The sequence below is a fragment of the Chrysochloris asiatica genome, unplaced genomic scaffold (assembly GCF_000296735.1).
Source record: "Chrysochloris asiatica unplaced genomic scaffold, ChrAsi1.0 scaffold00017, whole genome shotgun sequence".
Taxonomy (NCBI): Eukaryota; Metazoa; Chordata; class Mammalia; order Afrosoricida; family Chrysochloridae; genus Chrysochloris; species Chrysochloris asiatica.
This window is the reverse complement of record NW_006408535.1, coordinates 29,107,131-29,131,380: the sequence shown is the minus strand read 5'-3', so window position 1 is coordinate 29,131,380 and position 24,250 is coordinate 29,107,131. Positions and strand designations below refer to the sequence as shown.

Sequence of the window (24,250 nt, the reverse complement as noted above, 5' to 3'; positions counted from 1 at the left end):
TCATTTATCATTTTTTAAATCTGTTTTCCTTACATAAAATGTATCCCAAGACCTCCTTTTCTTCCACTTGTACCATATCACAGGAAATCATTAGAAAAGAAATGGATAGTTTATTTCTAATGATTTTTTTTAAATTATAAATTGGAGCATGAATACAGAAATGGGGGGGCTATAAAGCAATATACATATAATCCAAATTCCCATAATCTTAACACTCAAAAAAATATAACCACTATGCTCCTGTTACTTTTCCAAACATACTTTTTTTTCTTCTTTAAAAAAGATATAGTTAGCAGTCTTATTTTTTCATGCCAGAGATCTACGTATATACTTTCATACAAACAACTGGAATATCCACGATAATACACCCACATCCAAATAAGATACCAGAACCTAAACAAACATTTTTATATGGGCTACGGAACAACAATCATAATACCTCAAATTTTTCTAACTCTTTATCTGCTCCAGAATGGATTGGTTTCATTGCAACCAGTGTTTCCGAAAAGATGGGGCTCATTTCTTTGTCACCAGCTGTGGCCATATTTTCTGTAAAAAGTGTGTAACTCTGGGTAAGTCTCTTTTAAGATTCAAGCAAAAATATTTTTAATCTAGAAATAATGGTTTACCTTTTCTCTGTTTGACTTAGGGTAAAAGTCATTTAGTAGGCCAGTCAGTGGTAGTGTGGAAAATGTAGGAGACTGTTGATTATGAAAATTGAAGGATTCCATTAATAATGAATAATTTAGCAAATATAATATATATTAGTTGAGTCCAAAAGGTACTCATCATTGTTTAAAATCTGACAGGGAAAGCCACAATGGATCAAACTGATCAGGAAAAAGAATAAGAATAATGAATAAATATGAGGGAAAAGTTTGGCTGATAACAAGAACCATTTCTAATGGGAAGTGGTAATGATGATTCTGATAATGATAGTTTTGTCATTTAATAAGCATTTTCACTTGTATCAGTTTTATTTAATACTCACCACAACCCCAGGAGGTAATTCTTAGTAGACCTATTTTAAAAAGGAGGAAACTGGTTCAGAAAACACAGTGATTTGACCAGGTTCTCATAGCTATTATATCTTAGAAATGGGACTTGAATCTAAGTTTGTTTTTATGGTAAAAGACTTACAAGGTGAAGAAGTAACTCATAAGAAAGACTTAGAGTAGGGTGCTTTGATCACAGAAGACTTCACAAAGAGGTGCTGCTTTAGCAGCGTTTTATATAATAAACAGGAGTTTACCAAGTGGCCAAAGCAGTGAAGAACAATCTAGCTGACTAAACGGACCAGTATGTATAAAGGCATACCACGTCATGAAATCATAGTGCAAGGATAACACAATCAGAAGTGGTAGAACATAAAGAGTTAATGTAAAAAATTATGAGAGACAAGGCTAGAGGGGCAGACTACCATCAGATGATAGAAGGCTGTATATATCAGGCTAAAGAACCTGAAGTCTATCCTTTAGGTGATAGAGAGCTCTGAAATTTGGGTTTTTAAATTTTTCTTAAATAGAAAAATGACTCACACTTGATAGCTCACTCTAGCAACAATATGGAAGATTGAATGGGAAAAACATTTAGTCCCCAAGGAAAGAATAATCAGGTTAGGTAGTCTCTGGAAAAGCTTTTCCCTCTATATGAATCATATGATATTTTAAGTTATTGGCTAATGTAACAAAGCTGTTTACAAAGGTAACAGCAGCTCACTTTGGAGTGGTTTGTCATGTGATGTTTTCTCCTGACGTAGCATTTATCTCAAGCAATAACCAGCACTACTACTGAATTTTTCAATCAAAAGCAAAGATTAGGAATTTTGATTTTCGTATCTTTCAGATTGGGTTAATTGAGGAGAAAGAGAGTTTCAAAACAAGATCCAGGAATACTGACACAGTGGGAACAAAGTAGGAATGGTTGAAGGGTTTAAGGATCCATTCTTGCCCTCAGGTAGATAGGATAGCAAAGAGTAATTTAAAGTTGAGCTAACTAGTACTCTTGTCTTGTATTCCTATCAATACTCTTGTAAATGTATTCTGGTATTGTGCATAGGGTGAGGGAGTGTGGAGAGAGAATGGTAGAGGTTGTAGTTAGAATTGTCTTTCACTCACAGAAGAAAATTGGGAATGTAAAAAATGAGAGGGAGAGATGGGTAGAGATACAGTGTAAAAACCCTGATTGTCTTCAATTGTTGTTGTTGTTAAGTACTGTCAAGTTGGTTCCAACTCATAGCAACCCTGTATAGGGTTTCCAAGGAGTGGCTGGTGAATTTGAACCACTGACCTTGTGGTACAAACTGACCTTATGGGCCAGTGCTATACCCTACAGCACCACACTAGGACTCCTTTGGAAATACTAATTTAGAGAACAGAGCTTAAGTTGATTTTTTTTATAGCACAGTGATATTCTAAATCCAGTAAGAACTCTTTTTCTCTTGCTTGCCTATTTGATGGGCCCTGGTGTGGCACTATAGGGTAAGCACTGGACTGCTAACCATAAGGTTGGCAGTTCAATCCCACCAGTCACTCAGAAACCTTATGCAGGGTCTCTATGAGTCAGAACCACTCGATGTTATACAACAACGAGCCTATTTGACTTTTACAATTAACTTAGGAAAATTTGATCTGCTCATGTGCACCAACGTTTTTCCCTATTTCCCTTCCTAGAAAAATGTGCTGTTTGTGGAGCTGCTTGCAAGCATCTGGCTCTTTCTGATAATGTAAGTTTTTATCGCCCTGCTGCAAACCATCCCATTCCATTCCTGGCCTATAAGAAGGATATCCAAAGTACAGATGCTGAATAAGTAAATATAGAAAAAAAATTTTTTTTAAGCGAAAAGACAGAAACAAAACTTACAGGTAGTAATTGTAAAAGAGAGGGTGATAAGCAAGAGATAGAAAAATCCTTTGCAATATCTGTCAGTATTTTATTTCCTTCTAATGTGGATATGTTCATTGTTTATTTTACTCTCTTTATAGCTAAAACCTCAGGAGAAGATGTTCTTCAAAAGCCCTGTGGAGACAGCATTGCAGTATTTTAGTCATATCTCTCAGGTATAAGAAACTAAAGTGAAGAAAACCTGATTAGCTAGGCAAATTTTAATTGCATCTTATTCCTTTATGAAAGGTTCTTTTTAAACGGCATTTGTGTACAATGGAGAGAAATTGGCTGCTCTATTTGCTTTCTTTCCTGATGATATAAATCTTAACTAGTTAGCATTTCACTAGCTCAGGATCTATGGTAGGCTGTAAAATCACTATTTAGCTCCCATTTTGTCTTGTACTTCTTAGTTTTATTAAATGATCTTTGAGAATAAAGGAGGTTCTGTACAGATAAATATTATCTTCCAAAAGTTACTTTGAATTGATAGGCCTGATACTGAAAACAATGGATTTGGTGGTTTAACTACCAACCTTTCACTTATAGACATGTTCATGAAGGGATTTCTTGCTCCTCATTCTTTTTCATTAACCATTCTTAGTAATGCACATATGTTAATTCCTGTGTTCACAACTGGTTGCCTGGATTTTAGAAAACATTTGCCTTTCCTTGATGTAGGGAAGCAATGACTTCACCTTTGACTTGGACAAGAACAATACAGAAATAGAAGGTGGAGAGAAGTTTGGGTAACCATTTGTGAGCATTCCCAAACTGTGAAACTCTTGACTTTTTCCTTCCACTCTTGATTTCTCTACTGTCATTATTTTATAGTCCATGAAATTCCTATCTTGCCATATTTCCTGAAGTTTTATCAGTGTTCCCGTCTTTGTACTCTCACTTCTCATTCTTATCAGAGTAATCTTTTCCTAAACATGAAGATGATTCTCAGTCATTTTTTGGTTGAAGATAGTAAATTTAATTTTTGTCCAGTGTCTTATCCCTCACCCGCAACTCCAAAATAGAGAATTAAGGTTTTGGCTGCATCCTGCTTTTAGCTGCATGGGTGAGCGATCATATTTGAAAGACTATGTTTAACATTATGGTAAGATAAAATCCAGCTGAGATTCAAGGAGAAATGTAAACAAGGTCACCTGAATAAGAGAAAGCGAGCAGACTTTTGGTTAATAACTAAACCCAGGGTTAGTTAATGATTGGTAGAGAAATTATATGTAGTCTGAATCTTAACCTGCCTAATCATGGGACCAATTATACATGGTCAAATAATTCAGATAAAATAAATGGAAAGGGTCAGTTAATCATCACTTCAGTGAAGGAACAGTTTGGTAAAGTCAGCATAGTAGAAAATGTGTTTTCCTAGTATGTGAAGTTGAATAATTGGTCCAAGTAATATCTAGATTGCTTCCTTCAGGCTTCTGTTTAAATTTTCTTTCTTGAGGCCTTTCCTGATTCTCGTATCTCAAGTAATGGCTCCAGTACTCTCAACTCCTTACCTTGATTTATTTTTCATCACTGTTCTTATCTCTAACAGTATATTACATATTTATTGTCTGAGTCCACTCAAATGTAAGCTCCATGAAGGCAGAGATTTGGTCGGTTTTGTTTATTGCTGGATACCAGATTTTTAAATAGTTTTTAATATGCAGTAGACTCTCAAAAAATTGTTGTTGAATGAAAAAATAGAATGCTGATATAAATACCCATTTGTGTTTTAACCATTCTCAATCTCTATAAAGACTTGGCAAGGGCAAATATCTTTGGGAATCAGAGAGCCCCATATGGATCTGTATGGATCTGTCTGCTTTCTTCTACTCCTTGGTTATGAACTGTGCCCTTATCTACAACATGTCAACTTTCATATGTATGTCAATAATTCTCCCTTCTTTCTTTATGTGGGCAGATGTTTGCTCTTTCGGGGACACCTAGCCTACTTTGCACTTAACTCTGCAAAAAGTACTTCAGTCTTTAAGTACTTTTGTCCATATATCTGTTTCTTTCACTAAGTTGAGCTTTTCAGAGGCACGTATCATTTTTGTATTACCCACTGCCTAACTAGGTTGTTATTGTTGTTAAGTATTGTTAAGTTGGTTCTGACTCATAGTGACCCTGTCTAGGGTTTATGAGGAGTGGCTGGTGAGCTCGAACCTTCAACATTGTGGTTTAAACCTACCTCGCAGCCCAGCACATTAACCCGCAGTGCCACACCAGGAACTTGTCACAAATTAAGTCATTAGAAATATTAGTTGAATGAATTAATAAAGGCTAGTTAACAGGGAAGGAAGGAGCCCTGGTGGCTTAATGATTAAAGTTCTCAGTTGCAAACCTGAAGGTCAGTGGCTTGAAACCACCAGTGACTCTGCAGGAGAAAAATGTGGCAGTCTGCTGCTTCCCTAAAGATTTACAGTCTTGGGAAACCCTATGACACAGTTCTACTCTATCCTGTAGGGTTGCTATAGGTCGGATTCGACTCAACAGCAGTGGGTTGATTTTGGTTAAGAAAGAAGATAAGAAGTTTAGATTTTCTTTAAGGGAAACCATTGAAAGGTTTTAAGCAAGGAAACAGCATTATCTGATATATAATTTTAAAATAGCACTCTAAATAACTGCTGAGTGGAAAATGATCCATACAGGGTTTAAGAGCAGAAACATGGAGACCAATTAGGAGGCTGCAAAAGAGATCTAAGCAAGCTGTGAATACTCTTTGGTCTAAAGTGGTGGCAATAGACTCGGAGAAGGGTAGTGAAATCTGGGGTGTGTTTCTAGGAAGACTAAGTTGAACTTGCTATTGATTTGGATATGGAAGATAAGAAAAAGAGAGGAAGACATCTGAGTCTTTTTCTTGAATGGCTGAATAGAATGATTGTACCCTTTTACCAAGTCTGTGAAGACCATTTGGTATACAAATATCATTTTGAACATACTAGGCTGTTTTACATGGAGTACCTGGATGGTACAAATGTTTAACATGTTTGACTGCTAACTGAAAAGTCCACCCAGTGGCACCTTGGAAGAAAGACCTGGTGATCTATTTCTAAAAAAATCAGCCATGGAAAAGCCTGCACAGTTCTACTCCGATACATATGGGATTGTCATGGTTGAGACTGACTCATTGGCAGCTGATGTAGTAGTCCTTTAATAACTTTGGACAAAGAAGCATTTTTAGGGATATCTTGTTCAAATCTATTCTCCCTGACCCATCACAATAATCTATTACCATTAAGAATCTGAATATGTAACTGCTTCATCAAAATCCTTTGATGGCTTTCTATCACCTAAGTTCCAGACTCCTCAGAATGACACCTAGCTCTTCATAACCTTTCCAATCTCATCTACAATTCTCATTTCATAGCTCATATATCTGCATGTATTTAGGTTATTTATTATCTAATCTACAAGCTAGATCTAATTCTCAGCAATTCTTGTATATATGTTATACTTTCATATCTCCCTTCCTGGAATGCATGGCTTCCTACCTTTCAAACAATGAATTAATAATTAATCTTTGTTATTTATATTATTTGCACATACTTTTTCTGTTGTACATATAACATTGTGCTTGTTTATTGGCGTACATGCCTGTCTCTCCTAGTATTCTGTGTATTAGAGGACAAGAACCCATACTATTCATCTTAGCATTTCCAGTTCTTGTGTGTGACATAAAGTATCAATTGAAATATTTCAACAAACAGATTCAGTTTGGGAGGTGTTCACTCGTCTATGCCAAGAAATTTGGAAGACAGCTAACAGCAAACTGACCGGAGGAGATCCATATTGTACCCATTCCAAAGAAAGGTGACCCAACAGAATGCAGAAATTATCCAACAGTATCATTAACATCAAAAGTAAAATTTTGCTGAAGATAATTTAAAAACCATCTGCAGCAGTACATCGACAGGGAGCTGCCAGAAAACCAAGCAAATTCAGAAGAGGATGTGCAATGAGGGATTTCACTGCTGACATCAAATGGGTCTTGGCTGAAAGCAGAGAATACCAGAAAGATGTTTGTGTTTTCTTGACTATTCAAAAGCATTCAACAGTGTGGATCATAAAAAATTATGGATAATATTGTGAAAGAATGGGCATTCCAGAACATTCATTGTGCTCATGTGGAACCTGTATAGAGACCAAGAAGTAGTCATTCAAATAGAACAAGTTCAAATAGTCATCCAAACACTGGTTTAAAATCAGGAAAATGTGCGTCACATGTACATAGGGTTATATTCTTTCACCTTACTTAGTCAATATGCTGAGCAAATAATGGGAGAAAATGGACTCTATGAAGAAGAAAGTGTTGTCAGGATTAGAAGAAGGTTTATTAACAAGCCATAAAATGCAGATGACACAACCTTGCTGAATATGAATCGGACTTGAAGCACTTCTTGTTGAAGATCAAAGACTACAGCCTTTAGTATGAGTTACACCTCAAGGTAAAGAAAACAAAAATTCTCACATTTGACCAATAAACAGCATCATGATAAACAAAAAAGATTGAAGTCAAGGATTTCATTTTACTTGCATTCATAATCAATGTCCATGGAAGCAGCAATCAATCAATAAAACAATATAGTAAATTGAGCAGATCTCCTGTAAAAGATCTATTTAAAGTGTCAAAAAACAAAATGTCTCTGAGGACTAAGGTGTGCCTGACCAAGCCATGGTGTTTTCAGCCACCTCATATGCATGTGAAAGCTGGCCAGTGAATAAAGAAGACAAGAGAATAGTTTTTGCATTTGAATTATGGTGTTGGCGAAGAATATTGAGTCTACTATGGACAGGCAGAAGAACCAAGGAGTTCTTGGTCAGCAAGGTCAGCAGTTAAAATCCACCAGCAACTCTGTAGGAGAAAGATGAGGCTTTCTGCTCCCATAAAGGTTTACAGCCTCAAAACCACTGTAGTCACTGTGAGTTAGAACCTACTTGACAGCACACAGCAGCAGCATAATTACCAACAAATCTGTCCTGGAAAAAACAGCCGGGATACTCTTTAGACGCATGGATGGCAAGATTTTGTCTCATGTACTTTGGACATGTTATTAGAGAAGACCAGTCCCTGGAAAATGACATCATGTGTTTGGTAAAATAGTAGTTGTTGTTTAGTGCCATCAAGTCGGTTCTGACCCACAGCGACCCAGTATAGGTTTCCAAGGAGCAACTGGTAAGTTTGAACTGCTGACCTTGCAGTTGAATGCAAAGGGAGTCCCTCAGTGAGATGGATTGACATAATGACGGCAAACATGGGCTCAAAAGATTGGAAGGATGGCCCAGCACTGGCCAATGTTTTGTTCTGTTGTACATAGGGTTGCTAGAAGTCAGAACCAACTTGATGGCACCTAACAACAACAACAACACAAGGTCATGCTAAAATAGTATCAGTTAGTCAGTGTTCACATTTTCCCAGTTGTCTCAAGAGTTTTGTTGTTTTTTTAATTTGAATTAAGATTCAAATAGAGTATATATTTAAATTAGTTGTATCTCTAAGTCTTTTTAACTATACATTTAATCTCATTTCACTTGTTTTTATTGTTGTTGAAGACAATTGACCTTTGTCTTATAGAATTGTTCAGTTTGAATTTTGTTCTTTGTATGTCCATAAAGTCATAAATCTACCTGTGAACTTACATGTAACTCCTGTAAGCTGATAGGTAGATTTAGGCTGAATCAGAATCAAGACTATAGCCATGTTGTGTTTCATCAAGAGGTAGTGGTCTTCTGTTTCTCATTTTGTATGATGAAAGCCATGGATGAACTTATTATAGATCGTTAATTCGTTGTTGTTGTTAAGTGCCATTGAGTCGGTTCTGACCCATAGCGAACCTGAACAGGGTTTCCGAAGAGTGACTGGTGAGCTTGAACCACCGACCTTGCAGTTCAAATGGCTTTGCAGTCTGGCACATTATCCCACAGTGCCACACCAAGACTCGTTAATTCATTGTTGTTGTTGTTGTTAAGTGCCTTCGAGTCGGTTCCGACCCATAGCAACCCTGTACAGGGTTTCCGAGGGTGTAAATCCTTATGGGAGGAGCTGTAAAATGGTGATATTTTTGTTCTGTCATTGCTTCCCATCTTTTCACTGGTATATGTCTATGAATTCCTTTCATCAACTTTATATGGTTATCCTGTGATATAGCTCAAAAGTAACAAGACCCTTAGATATTTTGAAATGAGGGAGTAATTTCACAAAAAAACTTGTTGTTGTTAAGTGCTGTCGAGTTGGTTCAACCCATAGTGACCCTGTACAGGGTTTCCAAGGAGTGGCTGGTGAGCTTGAACTGCCAACCTTGCAGTTCCAACCAACTTTGCAGTTTAGTGTATTCATGCACAGCACCACACCAGGACTCCTCACAAAAAAATAGGTCTAAAACTAGTTTGTCTTTAAGTAGAAAGGAAAGAGGCTAGGAACTAGGTAAACTCTTAGTATAATTCAGTGTTAAGATGGCAAAAGCAACTTGAAAATTAAGTGAAAGCAAAAAGTGTATGAGAAGAGTATCAAGATGTAGGGAAGCGCCCTATATTTAGTAGGGAGAACACAGATGAGACATAAATACTGCTGTGTACTCAAAAGCAGAGCCTGACAAAGCTAAAATACTTTCTAAATATTAACTTTTGACCCATTTTCTCTGTCCTGTGACAAGCACATTATAATATCAAACAGTAAAATGAGGCAAAGATAAAATTATTTGTCTATATCCCTTTTTGTGCTTTTTCACCCATTACTTATAGCAGCAAAAACAGCCTGCAAGTGACTCTGGGTGTGAGTGTCCTGGGGAAAATAAATTAATTGCCTGTGCTTTATAAAAAAGGAACCCTGGTGGCACTGTGGATTAGGTGGTCTAAACCAATTAGCCACTTAAGGGAGAAGGATGAAGCTGTCTGCTCCCATAAAGATTTACAGTCTTGGAAACCCTGTATAGCATTTCTATGAGTTGGAATCAACTCAATGGCAGTGGGTTGGGTTTGGTTTCATTCTATAATTACTAGGAATATAGAAAGTGAATCCAAATTAATTGTACACAAGTTACTTCTGGGCTTGGAAAAACTTTTTTGGGTCTCTTACTTGAAAGAAAGATAACGGTGTGAGTTTTTTGTGTTTTTTTTTTCTCATTGTGAATTGAGTGAAGGTTCACAGACAAGGTCATCAGTTTTACATTCAGTAAATCATACACTTTGTTTGATCTCATTGATTGCAATCCCCTCAATGTAACAACAATTATCCTACTTCCTCACTGTGGTTTTCATTTCCATTCTACCCACCTTCCCATCCTTTCTCAACTCTGTTGTTAGGCAAATGTTGCCCCCTTGATTTTGAATGATTGACCATTCCAACACTTAACTAGTGTTGCCACCCACTATATACCTATCTGCTCCTTGGCTGAAAATTGGGTTAGGAGGTGAGCACCTTTCCAGACCTGGAGGGTGGCCAGGGGCCATAATCTTGGGTTCCTCTAAAGTCTTTTTTTTTTTTTTTTTATTGTGAATTATATAATTTACATGGGAGAACATTAGCTTTATAAGTTTATGTTTTTAAAGGACCATTCTATGTCAGAACAATTCTTGAAAGCCAGTTTCCTGGGAATGACCATCTTCAGCTTTCCCTAGTCATGAATTAGAGCAGATGTTTTAGGGGAAAATTGAACTATAGTAAAGTGTGAATTGATGGATTTCCTTTTTTTGTCATAAGCAAGGGGAAGAGTTATTTGAGTGTATGTCATAGGCCTATTTTTCTTAGCAGGTGTGGAGTTTCCAGAAGAAACAAACAGATCTACTCATTGCCTTTTACAAGTATAGAATTACCAAGTTAGAGGCAGACATGCAGGTGGCCCAGCAATTAGTGGCCAGCCGGGACAAGTAAGTAACTAAATCGAATCCCCAGATACTGTATTTCTTTCAGAGAAGCTACAAACCTTATTTTCTTGTGGTTGCAAAGCCTGAAAATTGTTACAATGCATTTGTCTTAGAATTTTTGTTTCCTTCAACCTCCAATTAATTTTCTTTTTCTTCCCTGAGGGGGCCTCCTCACTTTATAGCTTTTGTGGTCTACTCCCCCATCAAAACCACGTCATCATGGAAATCAGATATAGCTTATTTGTACTTATAAAATGAGAGATTACATTTGCAATATTATCTCTAGGAGTAAATATTTTGGAAACCTTAAGCTAAAAGGTGGAATCTTTGATGGACAATATCAGGCATTTGTAGGGAGGGAGGTGTTTGGAAAGGAAATGGAATAAGTTCCCTTGAAATTGTATTATGTGACTGCTTGTTTTGTCTTCCTGATCCGTCAAAACCTTGCCATTGCTCCCTGAATACCATATCTCTGAGAGGGGCAAGGATCTCTCAGTAAGCATCACTAAATATTGGTAATAATACAGGTAGTCCCTGGGTTATAAACATCTGACTTACATACAACCTGTAGTTATGAACTACTCTGTAGAGTGTATTGTGTGAAGTTTTTGAGATACATACAGTGGTTAATAATGACAGTCACTTATTTGCAATGCACACACATCAAAATATGATCGCTGCATTATGTTAAAGATGTTTTATTGTCTCTGCAAAAACATGTACCAAACCATCCTTTCCTTCCACAACCCTTTTTACTAACTCAGTTGGGTTCAATGATCCATTGCAATGGCCTTACAGAACTCAGAGAAAATACTCACAGTTATAGGCTTTGTTAGAGAAGTTAACAGGTTACAGTACAGGATCAGAAAATGCTCAGGGCACAGTTGTTCCAGTCAGCTGCTGATAAATACCCATAGGACACACCACTCCATCGTAAGCCTCAGCCTGAAGTTATTCCACTCTAGCTCCATAGGTCAGCAAATTTAGCTCCCCTACTTAAATGACTGGAGGCTCCACACAATTCAAGCAAGCTTCCTGCCCAAAGTCATTCAACATTATTTGCTTAATGGGCCGGGAAGCCCACTGCTCTGTCTAGTGCTCTGGTTCTTGGTTGTGCTGCTGCTGCTCCTCTGCCACTCCTTCAGTGTCACAGCTTTTTGTCCCTGGATCAAAGAGATTCATGCACAGGGATTACAATGTCCAAAATACATTCTTCCCTCCTGCCTTTTCTACTTTGATGGTAGTGAGATTTCTCCTCCTGCCTCTGAGATGGTTCATTTTAAACCATGATAGAGTTTCAAGTTTTTACAATTACAATTAACTCTGCTAACTTTCACAGCTGACTCCTGTCAGCCTATCAGTATTTTCTCCCACCTTCTCTTACCCAGACCCAGCAGGGCAGAAACATTGTTTGGTGGGAGTTACAGACTATGGCTAAAAGAGACATTAGATAAGTCACTATGCCACAGTTTCTTTAATGTTTTTATTCACAGAAAGGTACACTATATACCCACTCCTCAGTCATCAAATGGTTAGGTTCTGAAGACCAGGTCATTTTGCAAAAGTCAGCATTATACAAAAAATGGAGGATGACCATATCAGGAGACAAAATGGAGGACTACATCATTATATAATTGCCAAATTACATCATCACATAACTGTCAAATTACATCATTGGACAACTGCCAAACCACTGAGAATGATGGCTTAGTCAAGTTGACACATAACCATAACCATCACAGCCAGTGTTACTTGTACCCTCACACCTCAGCATGTGTTTCTGCCAGAACAAGTACATTGCTAATGTACAGAACAATCAGATAGTAGATTTTTTACTATTGTCATAAATGCAAACTGTTGGACAAGACAGTTGATAAGTGAGGAGTGGAATTAGACAATATATTTATTAAGACAAACATTTGACTGACATTAGATATAAACCATATGTAACTTCCAAGTTAGGTACAAATTTGACTTAAAGACAGATTTAGAAATAGAACTCATTCATAATCTAGGGAATGCGTATTATACAAATCATTTTTTCAATCCCACTAAGCTGATTGTTTCCATCTTTTGCATAGGGAACTGTCAGTCTTGAGGAAAGAGAATGGAGAATTGAAGAGGTTTCTAGCCATCCTAAAGGTGAATTAAATAGATTTATTTTCTGTCCTACTTTTCCCATCTACTTGGCTAGCTGGGTGTACATCACCTGTCCTAATTGGCTGATGCCAGTATCCTACTGTAGTAAGTATTTCCAACCCTTTTCCCATCATGGCACATATAGAAACTGATACTATTTGTACAACAATCACCTTGTGATAAATGGAAAGGTCACAGAAGACCTTGGCAGGCTAAAGGATCAATATCTTACTATATTTGTAACCTATTCTTGAACATCAATGAGCCTTGACATACAAGTTGGAAAGTCTGTTTTAGAGGAGACATTTATTGCAACTTAAAATTTCTATTCAAGAACCCCAAAATAGCTCAAGATCTCTCCTTCACACTCTGTTTGCTAGGCATTTCTCATCTTCCAAAGAATATTTTGTGTATTTATAAAATTTTCTATTGATCCCATTCCTGTGACTCTTCTAGTATGTAGTAATCCTGTCCTCTTCCTTTCTCTTCAGCTCTTCCCGGAAGCTTTCCATATTTCCCCACATCTGTCAGCCTGCAGGAATTCCCAGTGTGTTTTTTATGAAGAGGAAGTAAAATTTTATTCCCTCAAAACTAATAATTTCCTCATTATTGGGCTGTTTTTTCTCTGATTGGAACTCTGAGTAACCACAACCAGGGAAAATTGTAGCTTAGTTATCTACCAAGTAAGGCTCTGAAATCCAGTAATTCATATTGCTGATCTGCAGCTTCCTTCATTCCTATTCTCTCACTTACAGGAATCTCCAAGTCGGTACAAAGGAAACAGGTCAGTTTTCTTAGCTCCCATACTAACAGAAAATGGTTTTTCTTTTTTGACTCCAGATTGTAACTCTTGTGTGTGCTATGAGATGGGGAAAGTGACTGATGGATTTATCTGTCATTTCTCTGAGAAAGAGTTACCCATGAGAGAAAGTATTTGAAATGAAATCTTAAATGCAGTGCTCACCCATCCCTACTCATCCTTTAAAATTCAACCCACGTGTCATTCCCTCTGTGAAGACTTCATTAGGCAGAGTCAGGTGTTCTATGAGCGTCTTTGGGTGGTGTAAATGATTAAGCGTTCAACTACTATTCAAAAGATTGGAAGTTCACAGCCACCCAGAAGTACCTGGAAAGAAAGGCCTGATAATCTTGTTTCAAAGGCCACAGCCTTGAAAACTCTGTGGAGTTGTGTTGTGCATATGAGTCAGAATTGACTTGACAGCAGTTGGTTTTGGTTTAGGTATTCTATTTACTCATTCAATAAATATTGATTTAGTATGTACTGTTTATTAACTGCTGGATGTACATCACCTGTCCTTTCTAATTGATTGATGCCTGTGCCCTACCAACTAGGTAAATATTTTTAATATCAGTCCTACATTGGTGGATAAAAGGAGACATGGCCCTTTCCCTCACAAGTTAAGTAGTGTTCTTTCATGCTTCTATACCTCTAATGCACCTATTACAGTACTTACATAGTGCTCTGATTACTTTATATTTTGGTCTCTACTAGCTTGTGGGAGAGTTCTGGTGTGGTGCTGTAGGAAAGCACTGGACTGCTAATCGCAGGGTCAGTAGTTCAAACCTGCCACCCACTCCTCGGAAATCCTATGCACTTAACAACAATTAGTCTGTGAACCTCTCAAAGATCAGAATCTTTTTCTAGTTATCTTTGTAATCTCAGAATCTAGGGCACGATGGGTACTAAATAACTGATAATAGAATAGAGGGAGTGAGGGAATGATGAGTATTTGAATAGTGGACAAACAGGTATGTATAAGGTTGAAAGGAATTGATAAGGCACTAATGGAGGGTAAAATACAGTATTTCAAAGTTGTGTTATGCTTAACAGAGAAGTAGAGAATGCCGCTGAAAAGCAATGGAGTCTCATATGGAAACTTTGCCTCCATATTGCAGGATGATACCTGCAGCACATGAAAAAACAAGCAATTTGTGCTCAGTTAGGAAGATTTTATTTCTATAAGAAATGATTTGATTGATTTGCTGAGTTGGCACTTAGCAAAATAAGAGCTGCCGCTTTCTCTTTTTCTTATAGATCAACTACACCTCGACCCGTGGGCATCACCTCCCCATCACAGTCAGGTAGAAAAACCTCCTCCATCCCCCATTTATCTGTGTGAGCTTAATAAAATCACCTTTCTACATATGGAAGGTGATTTAGTTTTTAGAGACCATGTGGTTTATCTACTCTTACATAATGATACAAAAATATCTTATAGCCAGATCGATACCACTTGCAAAGACAGGCCAACAGATTGACCAGGTAAGACAGAGTGTGCCATTGATGGCAATATCATTTTGAAACTTTTTGTTGAGTGAATTGAGTAAAGGTTTGCAGAGCAGATCATCAGTTTTACATTCAACAAATCATACATTATGTTTCATTTCAATGACTGGAATCCCTTCCATGTAACAACAGTTATCTCACTTCCCACTGTGTGGTTCTTATTTCCATTCCACCCTCCTTTACAACCCTTCTGAAGTTCGTCCTTAGGCATATGTTACTTTTTGACCTTGAATGGCTGACTGTACTAGTATTGTTGTCCCCCTTATATTCTTTTTGACCTTGAATGGCTGAAAATTGGGCCATAAGAGTAAGTTTTGTTCCACACCTGAAGAGTGGCCAAGGGCCATAGTCTCAGGTTCCTACAGTCTCTTTTTGATCAGTAAGTGGTTATATATATATTGTGGTTATGTGCCGTGGAGTCAGTTCCGACTCATAGCGACCCTGTACAGGGTTTCTGAGGCTGTAAATCTTTATGGGAGCAGAAAGCCTCATCTTTCTCCCACGGAACAGCTGGTAGTTTCGAACTGCTGACAGTGAGATTAGCAGCCCAATTCGTAACCACTAAGCTACCAGAGCTCACAGATAGATAGATAGATAGATAGATAGATAGATAGATAGATAGATAGATAGATAGATAGATAGAGAGTCCTGGTGTGGTGCTGTGGGCTAATGCGCCAGACTGCAAAGCCGTTTGAACTGCAAGGTCAGCAGTTCAAGCTCACCAGCTATTCCTCGGAAACCCTATACAGAGTCACTATGGGTCAGAACCAACTTGACAGCACTTAACAATATATATATATATATGTATGTTGTTGAGTACCATGGAGTCGGTTCCGACTCATGGTGACCCTGCACAGGGTTTCCGAGGCTGTAAATCTTTATGAGCAGAATGCCTCATCTTGAGTTTTGTTCCACATTTTTCCCATTCGTTCCAGGGCCTTCTAATGTGATTCCTTTCAGAACAGTTGGTAGTGGTGGGAGTCAGGTACCATCTAGTTCTTCTGGTCTCAGAGTCCATGTGTTCCATTAATTCATGTTGTTGTTGTTGTTGTTAAGTACTGTCAAGTCAGTTGTGGCTCAAAGCAATCCTGTATAGAGTTTCCAAGGAGCAGCTGGTGAGTTTGAACCACTGACCTTGCGGTTCAAACAGAACTTGTGGTCTAGTACTTTAACCCACAGTACCACACCTGTACTAGTTAATTCCAAGTATCTTCAGTTTTCATCATTCTTCTTTCTTCTGTACATGAAGAGACCAGTAGTTGCACCTTAACATGGCTGCTCATGATCTTGTAAGATCCCAGTCACTACTCAACCCAAATAAGATATAGAACATTTTCTCTGTGGACTGTTAAGCCAGTTGACCATGGTGTCCTCTGAGACTATGGTCCTGAGGATGGCAACTTTTTATTCTGCAGTTTATTCTCTTTCAGTTACTCCACGACCCAGTTCTCAGCATAGCAGTCAAGTGGTCAGGTGAGTAGTAAGCATACACTGAAATTGTTGGCAAAGGTGGAAAATGAAAGAAATATCTAGATGTGGCTGAGATTGCATCTGTGTCAAATTTTAACATGTTTTTTTTTTGTCTGTTTTTCCCACCTTACATAGTCGGTCATCCTCAGTGGAGTCTATCCCTTATCGAGTGACGGGTTCTGGTCATTTGGGACAAGTAAGTAATATCCACCTTATCTTTCCAGATTGAAGTTCCTAATGCTAACAGAAAACTGAAGTTAAAGGCAAGAATCTAAACATACTGATTTTCACGTAAATTATCTAACACCAATGCTTAGACCCTATTTTCTTTTAACTACGGAGAACTGATGTTAGAAACTGACATAGAAACTGAATATTGGGATAAAAGCAGTGGGAGTATTCAAGACAGAATAAATGGTGTCATCAGGTTTGTTTTGGAAGAAATGTAAAGTGTGGACCCTTCTTTGATTGTCATGTTCATCCTGAGATAATAACATGCTTAAATGGGCAAATGTAGAGAAATAGGACGAAGTATGTGGCGAGCCAGAGAAAGGGGTATGTTTATTAAATGATACTTATTATTTGTCCAGCAGGGAGGCAGAGGCCTACAGGGAAGAAGCACTCCCAGAGACTCTTACACTGGTGAGAGGAAAAATGGTGTCAGAAACCAACATAGTCTGTTGTATTTTCTATGTATAGTATAATACTATTTTACTTTGTTCTTTTCAGACAGTGGTGCCAGGTATCCAGTAATACATTACATACTTTTTAATAATAGTATTTTTGTTCTCAAACTGATAAGGGGAAAATAAAAATTTAAACTTTTAGGAAGTCACTTGAAATCCTCTTGTCAGAAGGATAACTTTTGAGTAAGATAATTGACTTGGATTTTAAACATTGCCACAAGATGGCAGTAGAAGTTAGGCTCTAAAAGGAAGGTTAATATTGCTAATTATCTTAGTCTGAAAGCTATCCCAGCTACTTCATTGTGTATTAAATTTAAACGTATTTCAATGAAGATATATTCAATAATTTTTTGGCAATTTCTTCTTGGAACTATTACTGTTATTATTATCTTTAAGGGCATTAGCCCTGTTGTGGGTAAGTAGCAACCCTGTATGGAGTTTACATGAAGAGGTTAGGGGGTTTAAACCACCAACCTTGTGGTTAGTAGTCCAGTGCTTATAGTACAACACCAGGTGAGGATTCTAGCCAGACCCTAGAGAAAATTTATCAGAGATATTTCCCCTTTTTTTTTTTCACAAGCCTTGAAATTCCCAGATCTCTTTCTGCATTACCATTTTTTAATTGTAGTCCCCTTTCAATTTCTTCACATATATTTCTTTGGAACGTGTAGATATTTTAGACAATTTATTTCTCTAATATTGATGGTAAAGTCCTTTTTAATATCTGATTTTAATAATTTGAGTCTTCTTATATTTTTCCTTGATGTTGTTGTTACGTGCCATCCAGTTGGTTCCGACTCATAACAACCCTGTGTAGGTTTCTGAAGCTTTAAGTCTTTGCGGGGCAGAAAGCCTCATCTTTCTCCTGCAGAGTGACTGGTGAGCTCAAACCATTGACCCTGTGGTTCCCAGTCCAGTGCTTATACTAAGGAGGCACCATGCTCTCCTTTTTTCTTGATAAGTCTAATTTAAGATTTGTCATTCTTGTTATCATTACAGAAAACCAACTTTTGGTTGTGTTGATATTCTCTTTTGTTTCTCTGTGATGTATTTCATTTATTTCTGCTCTAATCTTCATAATTTCCTTCTTTCTACTTGTTTTGGGTTTAGTTTAGTCTTCTTTTTCTGACTTAAGATGAAAGATGGTTATTGATTCAAGTTTTTTGTGTTTTTTAAATATATATATATGTTTACAGCTACAAATTGTGCTCTTAGCACCATTTTCACAATATCCTAGAAGTTTTGATATCTTGTGTTCTTGTTTTCATTCACCTCAATGTATTTTCTAATGTTTCATGTGATTTCTTCTTTGACCCATTGGTTATTTATAGTGTATTTATTACTTTCTACATATATATGAGTTTCCTAAATTCATTTCTGCTACTGGTTTCAAATTTCATCCCATTGTGGCTGGCAAACAGCCCTTGTATGATTTCAGTCTGTTTAAATTTGTAGCCTAGCATATGGTCTATCCTAGAGAAAGTTCCATGTGTACTTCTTCAGAAGAATGTTGAGTGGTGTGTGCTATAGATGTCTGTTAGGTCTGGTTGATATATGTAATTGTTGTTAAGTGCCATCAAGTCGGTTCCAACGCTTAGCCACCCTGTGTAGAGTTTTCAAGGAGTGGCTGGTGGGAGTGAACCACTGACTTTGTTGTTCGCAGTCCAGTGATTATCCTACATCACCACAGTAGGAATCCAGTTTGTGTATGTTGTTGTTGTTAAGTGTCATCGAGTCAGTTCTGACTCATAGCACCCCTACGCAAGGTTTCCAAGGAGCAGCTGGTAGGTTTGAACTGCCAACCTTGTGGTTCAAATTGGCCTTACAGTCCAGTGCTTATCGTACAGTGCCACACCAGGACTGTTGTTCACATTTGTTGATCTTCCTTTATGTTCTTCTGACTTGATCATCTCAATCACTCTATCTTCAGGTTTGCTGATTCTTTTTCCTGCCTCCTCAAATCTTTTGATAAGTCATGCTAGTGAATTTTTCATTTTAGTAATTAATTATACTTTTAAACTCTGGAATTTTTATTTGGTTATTTTCTATGCAGTTTCTCTTTATTGATATTTCTATTTGGTGAGGCAACATCCTCATACTTTTCCTTGAGTGCTTTAGACATGATTTCCTTTAGTTCCTTGAACATACTTAAAGAAGTTGATTTAAAGTCTTTGCTATTACTCTTAGCCAATTGAATGACCCTTTGTATTTAGCCATTCTTCCTGGTAATCTCCATCTCAGAGGGGAAACCAAGGCACAGATATATTATTATAGCACATCAAAGCAGTGATGGGTCCTAATCCTCAGGCTCATGAAAGGGAGAGTAAAGCACCTTTGTGAGACACTGCTAGGTAATTATTCGGCTTTTTCACTCGCCATTAGCCCCCAATTCTAACATGTAGTGGTTGTGTGTTTGTTACCAAGTTGATTTCAACTCATCGCGACCCTATATAGGGTTTCTGAGGCTGTAAATCATTACAGTAGCAGAAAGCTTCCTCTTTTTCCCATGGACAGCTGGTAAATTCCAACTACTGACCATATGGTTAGCAGCCCAGCTCATAATCCATTACACTTTCAGCGCTTCTAACATAGATACTAAAATATTAAGTTCCTTTGTCCTTGTTGTTAAGTGCTGTTGAGTCTGTTCCATCCTATAGTGACCCTGTCTAGAGTTTCCAAGGAACGACTGGTGAGCTTGAACTGCCAACCTTGCAGCTCAAACCAACTTCGCAGTTCAGTGCATTAACCCTCAGTACCACACAGGACTCCTTTGTCCCCAGTATATCCAAATCTCTCTTCTAGTCCCTAAGTTATCTCACAGTCTTATTTTTATGCTTCACAGAAACTCCTTCACCAGCTTCCATTTACAGCCTATCATATAGGTGAGTAATCCTGTGCTTCCTTTTGCTTGGGATCTGTTCACATTGATAGTCTGCTGGTAGTCCTGGGGTTACTTCTCTACAGGCATGCACCACTGAAATTTATAATCTGTTTCGCAAACAAAAGAGGTTGAAAAACAGTGTCTAATATATTTCTGAATTATTTATTCTCAGTTACAAGCAGGGACATTTTTCGTCTCTGTTCTGAAAGCATGCATGCCTTTTTATCTTTATGTTTCACTACTGATATTCTTATTTTCCTTTCTTAGACTTTCATCTGCCTCCTCTGGACAGGGGCTTTTTTCTTTCAGACCATCCCCAAATGATGGTGATTTTGGCCTCACAAGAGTTCTCACCCCTAACAATTCAGGTAAGTTGAATTACATCCTCAAAGGAAAGGAGCTTCAACTGCGGTAATTTGCTAAAATGATTTTCAATGTGAAAATGAACTGGTATTTGTCCCCCAAAATTATTGTCTTTAGTTTGGCACCTTAGTATTAAAGGCATCCTTTGCCTTTACACTGGTCAAATAATAATTAGTAGAGGTGCTGGATTTTTCTTGAATAGCAATCATACTGTCACCAGTTGAGTTAACCTCTGAAATTAGGCTAAAAAAAATTTTTTTGAGAGTCCTATATTGAACATTGCTGGACCTCAATTATGAATGAGAATAAAAAATATCCTTTCCTCCCCATCTTTTTCAGTGAGGGTATCTCTAATATAATCTGAAAAGGGGCTGTCATCTCTCTAGCTCACTAAAATTTTTATGCTGCCTCTATTATCTTTCTACTCGTAAACTCAAAAGTTCAAACCTGCCCTCACAGTCCACCCAAATTTTTATATTGCCTCTACATTTTTCTGCTCATAGTTAAATTGAAATCTCATACCTCTCAATCCTCACAGGAAAATGATGGACTTCATAACCCACCTCTTAAATTGCTTCACTAAATCTTTTTCCATTCTGAGTGGCGTTCCATAGATTAAGAACTACCTAGTTACCCTAACTCTAAGGAACACTGCTGAGGAACTCTCCAGATTGTTACCTTTTACCATTTCATTCTGTCCTTCAGGTCAGAGGGAGAACAGAACCACATTAGGAAATCTTCCCAGTTCCCAGTTACCATTCCTGTAGGTAAGCCCTGACCAGTCTAATTTGACTGTGCATGACAATTTTATTTTTGCCTGTACACTAAATGCCTCATTCTAGCATTATTAGGGTGATAAAATGTAACCAGTGGAGAATGACATGAGTTTCAAGTGTAGTATCATATATTCACAATTTTTTTTCCCCATAATAGTCTCAAATTCAAAAATTTTATCCTATAGAGTCCTGGTGTGGCGCTGTAGGATAAACACTGGACTGCTAACCACAAAGTTAGTTGAAACCCACCAGTCACTTCTCAGAAACCCTATACAGGGTTGCTATGAGTTGGAATGACTCAATGGCACTTTACAATATCCTAGTCAGATTAGCTTCCTGATTGTTTAAAAATCAAGTCCCATAAGTAGCATAAGTGTTTAAAGTAAGATGTCAATACCAGAATAAAATAAAAGCATGTGGAAACAGCTCTCAGAGTTCCATAACAAAGTATTTTCAGTGGAATGTATTTTTGGTTGATGATTCTGCTAGAACTAGGAAAAGCCACTTTTACTTCTCCAGAGATAGCTAGAATAATATTAACTTGGAAAAGTTGTCAAACAATGGAGAAAACTATGGGAAAGTACCAACAGTGGTTACTTCCCTCGTAAGCTTCATATTATGACTTCAGAGGACCTTTTTGTTGTTACCCTTACCTGCTTTCCTGTCCTCTGCTGCAGATGATCTACCAACAGAAGCAGATGGGATTAACCAAGGGAAGGGAAGCATGGACCACCTCGATAGATCATCTGCAAGGGCTGGTCTATATATGTGTGTGTGTATACACACACACATTGCTGAAGGACTGTGGTATCCAATACCTATTAGGTGTGATCACCTTGGAAAATGTTCCCCGGCATGTTTCCTGGTTTCATTATATACTAAGTGATCTTTACTCTATACACTTTGTTTTACCTCCCAGGAAAGTGGCCAGGCCTTATATGAGGCTAGTGCTTCAGGAAGATATTTACACTTGTCCCACAAGACACACATAACTCATTTTCTACAACTTGAAACAAAAGTATAAAAATAATTCTGAGCATCATTTGAGGAAGGGATAATATACTTAACCCTGTTTTTATTTCTAGGTTTCTTTTTATAACTTTAGATATATTTTCCACTGCCAATATTAACAAGCAACAACTCTGTTCCTTATTCTAATTTATTATACTTTGGTTTCTATATGCCTAGTTATTGCTAAGTACAGGTAGTCCCTGACTCACACATGAGTTCTGATAAAACACATTTTTTGTTATTTTTGTGTATGTTAGCACTGAAGGCATGTACTACAATGTTGCTGTGCCTAATTTACTGTCACATAATTTATTCATAAATGTAATCATTCTCATGTTCATCGATCAGGATCTATAAAGATATTGAAAATAAAAGGCAATAATAATGAAAAATAAGATATTCAATTTATGTCAGTACCAATTTATGATGGAGTTGTCAGAACAGACCCCATGGAAAGTTGGGGACTACCTGTATACTGATTTGCCTATCAAAATGGAAATAACTAGAGACAGAGAGTTTCATCTTACTAAGAAATATATGGATAATAAAAGAGAATGCCCTTTTATTGCTACTACACTTCTATTTCTTTTTAAGCTCTAGAATGGTGGAATGAATAAGGACTACCATTGAGATCACCATTTATTTCATTTTCTCTTATAATGGAAAGAAATGAGGAATTAAATGGGTGGGCCACTGGCAGGCAGGCCTTAAGGAAACATGATAGCTACAGGCATCTGCCATTAGCAGTAGTAATAGTGGTTGTGTGCCACCAAGTTGGTTTTGACCCACAGTGACCCTGTATTGTTAAGTGCCGTCGAATCGGTTCCAACCAATAGTGACCCTGTATAGGGTTTCCCTATATAGGTGTATACAATTTCTGAAGCTCTAAATCTTTACAGAACCAGAAAGCCTCTCCCAGAGAGCGGCTTGGTAGATTCAAACTGCTGACACTGAAGTCAGCAGCCCAGTTCATAATCCATTATACTACCGGGACTCCTTCTGCCATTAGAAGATCTTGAGAATGATCTTGGAGCTGAACTAGGACCCCAGTATCCTTTCTAGTAACCAGAAGTATTTTTAATAACATTCTTAAGATACTCTTTTTGACAAGGTGAAGTCACCTCCAAGATGGATCTTTATCATTGAAGCCTCAAAAATGCTCATTACCATCTGATGACTGGGAAAGAATCTGCCTGGTGGTAGATACTGATTTATCTATTGATGTTTAAGACAGTTTTGGTCTTTTAATGTACCTCAATATGTCCTGCTCCTTCAACAAAAAGGAAAAAAATACTTCAGAAGTATGTGCAGCACTCTAGAACGAGCACTTGTGACTGCAAGGTCGATTTGAACCGCAAGGTCGGCAGTTTGAACTCACCAGGCTCCTTGGCAACCTTATACAGGGTCACTGACTTAGAAATGACTCAACAGCACATAAGAAGCTGGAGAGACTTACAGGTTTACTTTAACTGTACATTCAGAGTGAAGACTGAAACTTAACCCAGCTTGTTCCAAAAGTCAGATAGAAGTTTCCTAAATATCTCAAATTAGAAATTCCTCTGTAAAAGACTTGGGTATGAGCTGTATAGTATTTTAGGCTGTCAACAAATGCAGTTCCCTTGTACTCTTTGATAGATATTCCTTTAATATATAAGTCTATCTTGTTAATAGTTGCTTTAAAGCACATTGAGCCAGAAAGTTAGTGGATTTGGATCCCTCAACCATGTAAGTAGCAAAGTGGAAGAGAGAGAAACAGTTTTATTTTTGACCTTTTTATTATTCTAGCAATTTGGGGCTTCCACTCTTTTTAGATGGTTAATTATCCATTGATACCTATTTGCTTTACAACTGATGAAAACCATTCTAAAAC

At 37.5% G+C, this 24,250-nt stretch overlaps 1 protein-coding gene across 1 annotated transcript; it reads left to right on the top strand.

Moving 5' to 3' along the window:
• The first annotated feature begins 472 nt into the window (after positions 1-472).
• On the top strand, positions 473-23,554 carry LOC102815138 (chromosome unknown open reading frame, human C14orf164). The gene is given in 15 exon segments (XM_006835529.1): positions 473-572; positions 2,673-2,725; positions 2,985-3,059; positions 10,634-10,749; positions 12,828-12,888; positions 13,641-13,669; positions 14,942-14,988; positions 16,624-16,666; positions 16,799-16,859; positions 17,257-17,305; positions 20,192-20,231; positions 20,498-20,598; positions 21,299-21,360; positions 22,047-22,127; positions 23,492-23,554. Coding segments are annotated over 15 exon segments (981 nt in total).
• The last annotated feature ends 696 nt before the right edge of the window (positions 23,555-24,250 follow it).